At 46.7% G+C, this 13,759-nt stretch overlaps 1 protein-coding gene across 3 annotated transcripts; it reads left to right on the top strand.

The window, feature by feature from the left end:
- Positions 1–6,468: 6,468 nt before the first annotated feature.
- Positions 6,469–13,254, top strand: HMGN1 (high mobility group nucleosome binding domain 1). Of its 3 annotated transcripts, XM_039229137.1 has the most exons (6): positions 6,573–6,744; positions 7,099–7,131; positions 7,217–7,246; positions 7,330–7,380; positions 10,687–10,815; positions 12,404–13,250. In XM_039229137.1, exons 1-6 carry the CDS (start codon positions 6,730–6,732, stop codon positions 12,449–12,451), a joined length of 306 nt encoding a protein of 101 aa, XP_039085068.1. In that variant the 5' UTR covers positions 6,573–6,729; the 3' UTR covers positions 12,452–13,250. The 3 variants fall into 3 exon arrangements, with proteins under 3 accessions (XP_039085060.1, XP_039085077.1, XP_039085068.1); XM_039229146.1 differs by lacking the exon at positions 7,217–7,246 and having other exon boundaries at positions 6,569–6,744; positions 12,404–13,254; XM_039229129.1 differs by lacking the exons at positions 7,217–7,246; positions 12,404–13,250 and having other exon boundaries at positions 6,469–6,744; positions 10,687–10,728.
- Positions 13,255–13,759: the final 505 nt, after the last annotated feature.

The following is a 13,759-nucleotide window of genomic DNA, read 5'->3' as shown; positions in this document are numbered from 1 at the left end:
ACAGAGAGGGAGGCAAACCATAAGGCATTCTTAAATATAGAGAACAAACTGAGGGTTGCTGGACTGGGAGAAGTTGAATGGAAGAATGGGCTAAATGGGTGATAGGCATTAAGGAGGGCACTTGTTGGGATAATCCCTGGGTGTTTTACGTACACGAAGAATCACTGACTTCTACTCCTTAAACCATTATTACAATATATGCTAACTAACTTGGATTTAAGTAAAATTTAAAACTAAACAGATAAATAGATAACAACAACAACAAAAGAGTAAGAAAGGGCATGTGCCCAGGTACCATAAAAATGAATGAAATGAAATGAATAAAATAAAATAAGTAAAATAAAATAACAATCAGTACGATGGACTGCCAAACAGGAAAACTTGTAATAACAATAATTCCGATTATCTAAGAACAATTGACTAGTCATGAATCCATCAAGTTTGCAAACAGGCTAGAAACACAACCTTCTGGTGACTTCTACAACTACCTGTCATCTTAGGGTTCTCTCTGTTCTGGCCTTTCTGGGCAATTCATCAGCATGGTGATCATCAAAAGCTCTATAGGGGCCCTTAGATTTTTGCTCTTCTTTGCAACCCTTGCATCTCACCCTTCCGCCGCAGATTGGATTCCAATAGGGTGGTGAACAGCAGGCATTCAGTGTTCCCACCATCATCTCCCTCACCTTCTCTTCCTCACAGGCTTGTCTCATTCCTACCCCAGTTTATGGGTCTTCACTCCCTGGACACACTGGCCCAGAGACTGGGCTTCCAGAGACACACTACAATCCAGGATGACACAGCGGGTGGCGGAGCTGTTTGAGCTCCTCCCCTCCCCTCTACTTTCTACTTCAGTCTAGTTTCTGCCTTACCTCTCACTGAAACTCCTCCATCAGGACAATCGGTGACATCCTAATGGTCGAGGTAGTGGGCACTTTACAATCCCCACATGACCCCTCCACACCCCTGCACACCTCTTCTTTCATCCCTACCTGGGCAATGGCCCCCGTCCATACAGCCTAGTGGACCCACCTGACTCTCAGCCCACTGCCCTCTTTGTCATTCCTGACAGAACCCTGATTTTGTTCAGGTATCCACTCCCTGCACTCCTGGCCCTACCCCCAATTCCAAGACGGGTCTGATTTGCTCTAGAGGTGTCCCATTCCCCTTGCCTGTGACCCAATTCTGGCCAACAAGTAAAGGCAATCGAGTAAGGAATTCTGGGGGGTTGGGGAAGGAGCCTTCTTTTTCTAGATGTCATAAATCTGGATGTGACGCGTGGATTTCCACTGTCAACTGAAAATGAAGCCAATTTGGAAAGAGGCACAACAAATAGGAGAAAAGAACCTGGGACTGTGATAACACATTAAGCTGCTGAATCCACCAGTCCAGAACATTCTACAGTAGAAGATCTTCCATTTCTTTATTCTTATGCTAATTTGGGTTTCTATTACACATAGCCAAAAGTCTCTCTCCTCTCCTTCGCACCCAGTTTAGTGAAGAACCCTGTCAGTTCCCCCCACCAAAATATATCCCAAATCCTTCCTTCCACCGATCTTCCCCACAGGCAACATTCGTTGGCTCGACTCCTTCATAATATCTCATCTGCTAGGCCTTCTTGCAACAGCAGCCTGACTTGACATGATACCTCTCAGTCCGACCGCACCTCTACTTGGAGTCCAGACCAATGACATCAATTCCCCATTACAGCCTGTCATCGCATCCTCACTGCCTTGCACTTCCTGGCCACTGCCTTTTTCTCTAACCATGTTTCCCTTCTTCAAATACCCCAAGGTCGATCTTTGTCCAGATCTACTAGCGGCCTCCTCTGTCCAGAAGCCTTCTCCTTCAGAGCCGCCAAAGGCCCAGGACATCTTACCCTTCACTTGCCCCCTGAGAGGCCCCTGTCTGACTGTCCTGTCTACAGTAGCCCCATTGGGCAAACCTCTACCAGGTTCTATATTGCGACACTTTTTCTTCCTTCAAGGCACCATCACTATGTGAAAGCATCTTGCTTACTTCTTGACTGTACTTCCTCTGGAATGAAAGCCTTGTGAGGACAGACACTTGGCTCTTGTGTTTGCTGCTATCTCCCTAGGACGCCTGACACGTAGGCAACCTGCTTGCTGTTACTGATTTCACCCACTCCGTTCCTCGGAACCCTGCCTATCACCAGCAGTACTGCCTTAGAGTAGCCTCACGATTCCCCTCTCTAGAACTCCTCAATCACCTCTGCACCATCTTCCAGGAGGCATCAATGCATGATTTTCTGAAGTGGGGCACATGGACCCCAGGGGGAAGTAGTGGAGAGGACACTTGTATACAAAGATCTTGAGGGTTTCAAGGAATGTTTTAAAATTTTGTGTTTTCATATGATTATCCGACATTCTGGATCATTCAGCATAGATTCCCACTTTTTTTTTTTTTTGAGAGAAAGGGGGCACAAGTGAGCAAGGGGCAGAGAGAGGTGGAGGGCTCACCAGGGGTTCATGTTTTACTCAAAGTGGGGCTCATGTTCACCTGAAAAGGGGCTCGAGCGCACCTGATGTGGGACTTGAACTCACCAACCTTGAGATCATGACCCGAGCTGAAGTGAGATGCCCGATTCCCACTTTTGATCCAGCGCTGCCCAGTTTCAGTGCCTGTGTTGGGTGTGTGTTTAGGTTTAGCAACAAGTGGGACCAGCTTTCCAGACATGGTTATACACTGCAGCATCCCTTGAAGGATCGAAAGACTGGGCACTATTTGAACGTCAGGTCAGCAGAGAATTAGTTTGAAAATGTTTGGTACATCCATACAGTACGATATGATTCAGTAATGAAAAGAAGGAAGACACTCATAAGTGCTAAATGGAAACAGACTGCATTAAGTGAAAAATGCAAGGTGCCAAACAGAGTGGAAAAGCAAGGTGTGGGGGACAGAAAGAATAGAATTCATCTGCCTGTATATGCACAAAATATTTCTAGAAGGATACACAAGCAGCAGCAGCATTGGTTTCTCCCTGGGAGAACTAGGTACCTAGCGGCACAAGCGCAGAACAGGGGCTTCTCTGGAAATAAATTTGAGCCCTTTGTGTGTTGAACCACATAAATATTTCTTTCAAAAATAAATGGACATATAAAAAGTGGTGTCTGGGGCACCTGGGTGGCTCAGTCGGTTAAGTGTCCGACTTTGGCTCAGGTCACGATTTCACAGTTCGTGAGTTTGAGCCCCGCATTGGGCTCTGCGCTGGCAGCTCAGAGCCTGCTTTTGATTCTGTGTCTCCCTCTGTCTCTGCCCCTGCCCTGCTCATGCTCTCTCACTCTCTCTCAAAAATAAACAAACATTAAAAAAAAAAAAAGTGGTGTCTTACTCATAGGCATCATGGACAGAAACACCGTCAGAGGCCAGGCAGGAAATACGGGTGTGAAAAATCAGCAGGGTTGGGACCCTAGCAAACCGGACACAGTGCCTCTTTACAAGTTACAAGGTCAAGTGCATCCCATGGAATGCACACACAAACGAGGCCAGGGGAAGGTGGAGAGCTGAATCTGTACATGAAAGCATCTGATTTTGACATGTTCCTTTAAAAAAAATCTTTAAAACTTTTGTTGATATGTATGCAGAAATATATATACTAAGGGCACAGCTCAATTAATATTCATAAAGTCAACAGGACATCCAGATCAAGAAATCAACATCCAGACCAAAAAACAGAACATGACCAGTGTCTCTCTTCCAGTCAGTGGCTCCTCACTCCACCCTTACTTGGAAACTAGCTTCCTGACTCCTAATGGACTAGATTCACTTCCCTGCCCTCTGGACGTTGTGTAACTGGAATCACACTGTATGCATTCTTTGGGATCTGCATGTCTCTTTTGACATTGTGTCTGTGAGATTCCCCGACTTGTTGTGTGTGGTTGTAGGTAACTCTTGGTCTTCGCTGTAGTCTTCCATCCATTCCTCCACTCTCCTGCTGATGGCCATTTCGGTTGCTACCAGCTGGGCCTATGAATATCGTACGTCATGTCTTCTGGTGAATGGATGTAAGCAATTTTGTTGGGTGGATTTCTAGGAGTGGAATTACTGAGGCACGGAGTGCTTGCTTACCTTTAAGAGATACTGCCAAATGGTGTTCCTATTGAGTTCTTGTTCCTTCACGTTCTTATCTGGGCCAATTAAACAACAAAACAACAACAACCTGGTCCAAAGAAAACATCTGTAGGCCACCAGTTTGTCACCTCTGGCCTAGTGCATCTTTAATTCTCATGGGAGAAAGTTCATGAGATCTCAGCCCACCATTCCCTTCCAAAGACCTTGCAGTGTCTCCTTGGATAATGGCCAAACTCATTCTGGCCTCAAATGCTTTTTGCAGTTTGCCTTTTTTTTTTTTTTTTTTGCCTCTTTTCTCTAATTGTCCCTGCCTTCTCCATGTGTCCATCACTGCCACTTAGGAGGCCTGGAGGACCATCCCATTCTAGTAAGTCTGCATATCCTGGACTGTGCTGGTCCCCTGCCTGGGGCTTCCCCTTTCCCCTGCTAGAACGATCTAGGTGCCTTGCTCTCCTTTAAACTATACCCAGAGTCCTTACCCTCCATGTCCTCTCTACCCAGAGCCTAACATAATGCCTGGCACACTGCAGGTGCTCTGAACGTGTCTGTGCCGCAAACGCAGGTGCTCCCCGATGTTTTTTTGTTTTGTTTTGTTTTTGTAATGCAGATGGGAACTGGGAAATAAAGAGAAAAGGATAAATTTTAATCTCACCTTGCTGCTAGTTGTTCTCCACAGAGGCAATTCTTGGCACCGTTTTCTAGAGAATTCTTCCTGAGCTGCATAACGAACGTATAGCTTTATATCCAACATTGTTATATACTCAATAGACACCGTGTAGAAAAATAATGCAGAGCACAGAGATGGGGAGTTGCAATTTTAAACGGAAAGGTCAGGACAGGCCCTAATTGAGAGGATATAATCTGCTCCAAGACCCGAATTGGGAAGAGAGCCACACCGGTCTGAGGCCTTGCATTCCAGGCAGAGAGAACGGCAGGGTGGCGAGGCCCTGAGGCAGGGGGTGCCCGGCCTGTTTGAGAAGAAGATGAAACAGAAGGAGCATCTGTGAAAATCACTGAACTGGGCCAAATTGCAGGGGACTTTATAAGCCACTCTAGGACTCAGACGTTCTTGAAGGAGAAGGGAAGGCGGTAGTCATTGAAATCAGGAGGTACGTGGTCGGACTAGTGGTTTGCAAAATTCACTTCCTCTATAAAGAGCTGGGTCATTCTTCTTTGTTGTAACTCACTATTGATCACGTGAAGGTGCCATAGTTTAACCAGGCCCCTCAAATGAAGAACATTCGATCTGTTTCCTATCTTTTGGAGGGACAGTACTCCAACATTTCTTTCTTTCCAAGAATTCCGGCTGACAATTTTGACTAAAAACTTGTAACGTCACTCAATCCGTCCTTCTAAATGTAATTTTTATGGCGCCTGGGTGGCTTAGTCGGTTAAGCGTCCGACTTTCGCTTAGGTCATGATCTCGCGGTTCGTGGGTTCGAGCCCCGCGTCGGGCTCTGTGCTGACTGCCAGCTCAGAGCCTGGAGCCTGTTTCGGAGTCTGTGACTCCCTCTCTCTCTGACCCTCCCCTGCTCACGCCGTCTCTCTCTCTCTCTCCTAGAAATAAATAAAACATTAAAAAAAAGGTGCTTAGGTGAGCAACTGGTTAAAAATGGGGGTGGAGGGGCGGGGGGCGTGCTTTCCGCTTCACTTCAGGGAAAGAGGGATTGGCCGGTCCAGGAGTCTGCGAGAGGGAGGGCACGTCCTGGGGACGGTGGAGGCCCCGGCCCCTCTAGGAAGAGATGATCTAAAGAAAGCAACACAGGAAGAGCTGATCCCAGGGAACCGAGCAGAAGAGGCCGGCCTTCGGCAGCCGCAAGCCCAGGGACGTCGCCAAGGCCCGCGCCTGCGCAATGGCCTGGGGAGCTGAGCCCGCGCGCTGGCGTTCCTTCCCACGACCTCCCCTCCGGCGCCTGCGCACTGGGACGCGCTTTCCGAAGGCCTGTGGAAGTGGGGCCCACGGAATACCCTTCTTGCTGACCGAGGAGGGAGAAATTGGCTCGTACTTAAGTCCATCGTCTCTCCCCTCCCAGTCTACTAGACTGACTATAAATGTCCCATCTCAATTCTCCCTAGAAGGGACGGACCCAGTGCCTGAGGCTCTCTAGGCGCCGGGAGAGCCCAGGTAACCAGGGAGGTTGTGGGTGGGGTCACCGGCGATCACGTGGCGGGGCTCCGCCAATCCGCGCGCAGACCGCACTTTGCGGCTCGGCTTCAAACAAACTACCGTGAGGTGAGAGCGGCCTCTGGGGCCCCGCCCCCCCCGCCAGGGTCTGGGGCCCCGCGAGACGGCGGGCGGGGGTGGGGGCGCCGGGAGCGGGGGCGGGGCGCAGTGGTCGAGTGACGGCCCGCCTCACCTATTCCGGGCGCGGGCCGCGGCGCGGTGGGCCTCACAGCCAATGGGCGGGGGCGGGGGGCGGCCCGGCCGGCGGGGAGGGGGAGCCCGCGGCCGGGGGACGCGGGGGGAGGAGGGGGCGGGCTCCCAATCCGGTTCCATCCGGTTCTCCCACCGCCCCCGCCGCGGGTCGCAGCAGCTCGGGCGGCGGGAGGAGCGGCAGCGGCCAGGCAGCCCAGCTTCGCGAAGGCTCTCGGCGCGCGGCGGCCCGCAGGCACCCGGCACGCGCCCGCCCCGCCGCCACGATGCCCAAGAGGAAGGTGAGCGGCGTCCCGCACGCGCGCCCTCCGCCGCCCGGCCCGCCGCGGCGCCCCGCGACGACCAGGTCCCGCCTCGCCCGCGGCGGCGCAGGGCCCGGCAGGCGGCCCGGCGCCCGTGGCGGGCGGGCTAGCGAGCGGGGCGCGCGCGCGCGCCGCGGCGGCGGCGACGGCCGCCTCCCGGGCTCAATGTTCTGGAACGTTCGGCGGCCGAAGAGCCGGGTGGGAGATTCGAACGCGGCGGCGGGAAGCCGCTGACGTCACGCGAGCGGGCATTGTTCTCGCGGGCGGGCGCGGGGCGCGCGGGCACTTTTGTTTGCGGGCTGCGCCCACTCGGCCGTGTGCTTCCTTCCGCAGGTCAGCTCCGCCGAGGGGGCGGCGAAGGAGGAGGTAAGCGCCCGCGGCGGGGCCGGGGGTGGGGCCCGGGCGCGCCGCCCCGCTCACTCCTTCCCCCTTTTCCTTTTCTCTCCCAAAGCCCAAGAGGCGGTCGGCGAGGTTGTCAGCTGTAAGTACCGCGAGCCCCGTACGCGTGTCTCTCCCGCGGGGTCGTGCCCGGCGGAGACACTCAGTGCTGCCTTTGCCTTTCAGAAACCCGCTCCTGCGAAAGTGGAAGCGAAGCCCAAAAAGGCGGCGGGAAAGGTAGGTTTCAAAGTGAGGGCCCCCGCGGTGTGCTCGGAACGCCGCCGCGCACCTGGACGCGTGACCCCCTGTTAATAAAAAGCCCCCGGCGGCGACTCTGAGGTCATGGGACATTGTTAGTGACCGAGATCTTGACTTTGAAAGCCTCAGCATGGTCGGGTCTCATACTTGCATGCAGAGTGGAAATGGCCTATTTTCTTATTTAAGTTTTGTAATTAATAGCAGCGACCAATTCCGCGCCCCCCCGCCCCCCTCCGGGCCTGGGTAAGCGGCGATGGATCCGGTCCTACCGGTTCCGGGGGGCGTAACGTTCGCTGTGCTCAGCATCCAGGGCTCAGGATGAGTGGAAGTGCTCGTAGTTTGGCTCCCGCAGGGGCTCGGTTTTGCGCGCTGCCCGGTGGATGCGCGCCTGTGCGTGCCCGTGGGCCGGCGGCCTCGGAGCCGGAAGCGCGACCTGGAGAAGGGGGCGCCAGGGTTCTGTGTGCGAAGTCCTCAAGCCCCGGTGCGGGGGATCGTGTGCGTAGGGCTCACGGGGTGTGTTTGGCTGTGGGCTGGAGGGGGTCGGGGGCAGCTGTGTGTACACTACGTCGTTTTCCCCGAGAAACTCTCGAGTTAGTTCTAGACAGCGTTATAGTTTCCGTGGAGTAGGTTCACGATCGGGTTGTTCACACTGAAGGTCTTCCGAGTGAAGTTGTTCTTGACTGTGTGCGTGCTCGAAAATTGAAGTCTGGAGAGCCAAATACATGCAAACTCAGATTCGGGGCGGGGTGGGGGGAGCATCTAAGAGGCCCTCTGCCGAATTGTCAGGGTCCTGGGGTGGGGGTCGGGGGGAGTTCGTGGTGTGATTCCTTTCTGCTCACTCAAAACTTAAGTGAGAGTTTGGGGTTAGACCCCTTTTCTGAGAGTATACACGGAAGCTAAACATTGCACAAAGGTTTTGCTTCCATTTTGTTGTTTAAACGTTGTGCAGAACTGAGAAAAATGCTAACTTTTGCAATAGAAAGTTTTTTTTTTTTAAGTATTTCAGGAAGGTGTATGCATAGTACTTAGTATATTTCACACCAGAAGATAAAGCAGCACATCTTTGTATAAAAAGTTAGAGTAGCCCAAGAACTTCACGTGTATGCAAAAAAAAAAAAAAGATTTTGTTGCATGATGGTGAAAGGGGCTGTGTACTGTTACTGCCCATCTTTGGTTCTTTTGTGTATTTTAAATAAACCAATTGGCTGGGTAGTATGAATGTTTTCCTCTTGGGTTTTTCTTCCTTTCCTTATCCTGTATTTCGATTTACTCTACACATTTTACTTATTTTTGATGGAGACGTTCATGTTTTTCCCCTCAGTTGGGTTTGGGACATCAGGTGTAATCACCTTTTTTCTCTCAATGAGAGGCCAACATGTAAGTCTTCCTTGAGGAACAATTTGTCAGTTCCGTGTTGCCAAAGGAAAACTGCGGTGGAGGGCTTAGTTTTACTTCAGTTTCTATAATGCGTTCATTCAGTTTCTATAATACGTTTTGCAGAGCTAATCTGATATAAAGCCTTACCAGAAGGTAAATATTTTGATGTGTCGATTACAGTGTAGGCGTACTTCTGTTTTTATTTATTTTTGAGAGAGAGACAAGAATGTGAGTGGGGGAGGGGCAGAGAGAAAGGGAGACAAGAATCCAGGCTCTGAGCTGTCAGTACAGAGCTCGACATGAGGCTTGAACTCAACAAACTTCGAGATCATGACCTGAGCTGAATGAAGTCAGACATTTAACCAACTGAGGCACCCAGCCACCCCAGCACCCTGTTTGCAGAGTTTGCGTCTGCCACTATGTGCCTACGACTTGAGTGAAATCCTCAATTATTTTGAGGGTTGAAACACAAGTTAGGAAAACATGGATTTATTTTGTTTCATCTGTCTTACTATAGGGAATTAAAAGTGGTATTCAGTCCAGGTTATTGTTGTGTATTTTATTTTCACTTCTAAACTTTTTACATTTTTATGTTAGTGCCATAGTGCTTACAAAATTAATGAGTGCTTACAAAATTACAAAATCTAAAAACCTCAGATTACAGAAGAATGGTTCTTTAAGTACAGAAGTCATCATGACACTTTACGGTACCCGTATATGAGCACTGCTGTCCTAAGTATGTTTTCATTATAGTTTTTTAATTTTTAAAAAATCTTTAATTATTTTTCCTTTACATGAATGTTGACACCTAACAAGGGAACTGAGTCTTTAAAGTTTATTTACTTACTTAGAGAGGGCGAGGGAGGCAGAATCTCAAGCAGGCTCTGCACTGTGCATGCAGAGCCCAGTGCAGGCCTCGAACTCATAAACTGCAAGATCATGAGCTGAAGTCAGACACTTATCTAAGACACTCAGGCACTCCTCATAAGTGTATTATTAGTGGCTGTTATGCTATCTTTATATATGGGATGCCATCATTGGTTTAGAATACATTACACTGGTTTTCCCTCCATCTTAGCATTGAACTTGTTTGATCTAGCTGCATGTCTTTGTGACTGTTTAACTCAAGTATTGGTCAGTACTGCTGGGGTCTTTTATATAACTCCCTGGTGACCTAACTTAATTTAGCTCTTGCTTCATTCTTCGTTTACAGGGAATAGATGTCAAGATTTAAACTTCTTTTTCCCCGTTGATGGAGGGTATCCAAAAACAGTGCTTAATATTGAAAGCGGCTTACATTTTGAACCTCTTTTGTCATCATACTAATACCTGTGTTTTTCAAATTCTTCAAACATCTAAATGAAAACGATAAACTCAAAATTGATCCTTTTAGCTACTCATTGTATGATGTCAAGGGATTAGCTGTAGCAGGATAGTCAACCTGACCACACAACATGGTGCTGTTTTCAGGTGAATGGTCTTACTGTGAGGGTGCACACCTTGTCAGGACAGTGGATATGTGACAATTTAATTACTATTCAGGCTTAAAAGAACTTTGGGGATGGTTAGGGTTACAGTGGAAAGAGATTCCCCCCTTTGTTTGGTCATATGGAACTCTTAAGAGAATAGTGGCTGGCTATAGTGAAGGCGGAGGAGTGGTGCAGGTCAGCTTCAGGTTTAGGGAACGGAAGTCTAACGCCCGTACTATCACAGCTCTTAGCACGCAATCTTGTCCTGACGAGGGGTACTGGCCTTACAGTGTCTTCTGTAAACGATGTGTCTTTGGATCTCAGGCTGATGTGTGACAGAGGACTGACGTTGTAACTGTTGGGGATACTAGCCCTGTAGAGACCGAGAAAATGTCAGTGCCAAGTTTATACTTAAAACATAACTCTTATTGTATCCTAGGATAAATCTTCAGACAAAAAAGTACAAACAAAGGGGAAAAGGGGAGCAAAGGGAAAACAGGCCGAAGTGGCTAACCAGGAAACAAAAGAAGACTTACCTGCAGAAAATGGAGAAACTAAAACCGAGGAGGTCAGAAGTGTTGTGTGTTGTTGATTTGGACTCTGTCTGAACCGTAGATAATCCATTGTATGTTTTTATGTAGAGGATAAGACTGCTTTTATTTCTGTCTTTATTTTTCATAATGCTAACAAAGGTTTGTATAGTAACTTCAAGTGAATAGACAGATGGCTTTTATTAATTAGATGATACTTGAAAACCTATAGGTAGATGGCTTCTTTTTTTAAAGAGATGAACAAGAAATTTTAACATGCTCAGAATTTCACCAGTAACAAATTCATGTATATTGTACATAGGGTTCATTAATGTAATTACTTCCATGAGTTAATTTTTAAGATTTAATTTTACCAGTGGTGTAACACTCATTTTTCTTTCATATATTTTGAAACTTTTGTTTAGACAAATCTTCTAGGCTTTTTTTTTTTTTTTTTAATTGCTATCTATAGAACTGTTGTCTTGTTTTTATATTTGGGATATTGCTTCAAAATGTCTTGAATCCATTCCTCATTTGGCACATTTTTCCCACTTTCATTTCATATAAAGAAGTTTTTTTTCTTAAAAGTGGCTACTTAGGACTAAATGATAGCTTAGATCAAGCAAATAAAAAGACTTGGTGTCATTTATCGTTACCCTGTTAAGCCAGGAGAAGACGCTGTTTCTTAATTGGGCTACAGGTTTCAGTAAGTAGTTTTTCTGAAGCCAAGCGTTTTGTTTATTGTTATTGGTTAAACATAGAAAGATAAAATAATTTAGGGTATTTTAAAAACATCTATTAGATCAAATCTTAAAACAACAAACCTCTTATTTCTAACTTGTGAAATCTGTACCACAATTTACTTTTAATTCATAGTTCTGACCACACATCAAATACCCGGTGATGTTAAGATGAGATTATTAGTCCAGCTGTAAGGAAGGAATTTGGTTCTCCATTACATGTTACCACTACATTTGATTCTTGCTCTTCATGGTGGTTGTCTTCTAGAAGGTTGTATGAATCCTGAACGGTTGCGCATGGAGGAAATACGACGTTAGATTCTTAGCTGCACTCTGACCATATTTCCATCAAACAGTTGATGCATAACCTTACGTGTTTCTGTTGAATACGTGTTGTTGATACATCGGCTTTGCGCCCCTAGAAACAGTGCTGGAACTCCGGCCTGAGTGAAGCTACCCAGCGTACGTATTTTCTCCATAAGGCATGTCCCAGCCTTCTTGCACTTAGCCATAGTGGATAGTATTAAATTTGTCCGATCAACATTAAGAAGCACACAAAAAAAGTAAGATGTATGGCGCAAAACAAACTGCAAAAAAGGCTCCTGTTTAGAACTGAAACAATCACTCCTGCTGGGAAGGCACTGCAAAGAAATTTTTAAGTTCATGGAAGCACTGTGAGTATTGATTTTGCACTTAACAAATAAATTGTAGTGAAGAGGCAAATTTACAAATACAGAATCTATGTACAATGAGGGTCACGTGTATTTTCAAGATCTAATAATTATATAGAAGTAAAACAATGTTGTATGCAATTTTAAAGATCTCCGAGATCATTAACGGTGACACAAATCAAATACTTGATCATTGTTTTTTCTTTGGTTTGCAGAGTCTGGCCTCTGAGGAAGCAGGAGAGAAAGAAGCCAAGTCTGATTAATACCACATCCCATGTCTTCTCAGTGGTCCCTGTGTCCCTTCTTGTACAATCCAGAGGAATATTTTTATCAACTATTTTGTAAATGCAAGTTTTTTAGTAGCTCTAGAAACATTTTTAAGAAGGAGGGAATCCCACCTCATCCCATTTTTTAAGTGTAAATGCTTTTTTTTAAGAGGTGAAATCATTTGCTGGTTGTTTATTTTTTGGTACAACCAGAAAATAGTGGGATATTGAATATGGGAGGCTTTGATCGTCTTGGGTGTCAGCTTAACATTCCATAGATGGGGTAGTTTTTATATCCTGTAATACCAAGCATACTAAATGGCAATTTGGAGTCAGTCGTGCATTTAATATGTCTGGAACATTTTAAATACTTCTATTCCCTTGTTGTTTTTGGTAGAATTGTTTCCTAAAGAAAACCACTCCTTGATCCTGGCTCTCCCTGTCAGAATTTGTGCACTCTGTAACATCTTGGCGTCCTCGTCCACTTTCCTAGTAAACTTGTGAATGTGCTGTGCGAGATTGAACATTGGAGTGTGTAGTGTATATGATACTGAATTGTGAGTTAATGGGAGTTAATTAACAGTGTAACAGCATATCAGCATTTGAAGATATCGGTACTTGATATGCTGTTAAGGGAAATTTGACTCCAATTTTTAAGCTGGACAGTCACTGGAATAACTTAGAAAAGAACCGCAACTACATGATTTGTTTAGATTTTTAGTATGTCTGGTAAGAATTGTGTGCAAACTGAATTGTCTGTGCCGATCCTCAGAACAACCAATAAAAATTCAGTTATGAAAGAATTTCTTGAAGCATATAAATTAACTTCTGACTTACGTTTTAGTCCCAAGAATTTCCACATTTGTTCCCAAAGTTTTCTTAAAATTTGAAAGTGGAATATTTATTTTTTGTAATACATGAACATGTACAATGTTGTTTTTTTTTTTTAATGTTTTATTTCTAGGAGAGAGAGAGGGAGTCACAGGCTGAAACAGGCTCCAGGCTCTGAGCTGGCAGTCCGCACAGAGCCCAACGCGGGGCTCGAACCCACGAACCGCGAGATCATGACCTAAGCGAAAGTCAGACGCTTAACCGACTAAGCCACCCAGGCGCCCCACATGTACAGTGTTCTTTGAAGATCCTTTGGCCTAAAGTGGTTTAATAATGAACAAACAGACGAGTGTCCTCTGAAGCAAACTAAATACTTAATTATTTGGTCTTTGTATGAATAAGCTTGTACTAAATGAGCTAGAACTGCATCTAGTACGGTTAGTGTTGGCATATTTTGAGACTTGCTTTCATGTA

The sequence above is a fragment of the Hyaena hyaena genome, unplaced genomic scaffold (genome assembly GCF_003009895.1).
Source record: "Hyaena hyaena isolate Hyena2069 unplaced genomic scaffold, ASM300989v1 scaffold_2, whole genome shotgun sequence".
NCBI classification, from domain to species: domain Eukaryota; kingdom Metazoa; phylum Chordata; class Mammalia; order Carnivora; family Hyaenidae; genus Hyaena; species Hyaena hyaena.
Note: the sequence above shows the minus strand (reverse complement) of the source record. Positions and strands in the feature narration are given on the sequence as shown.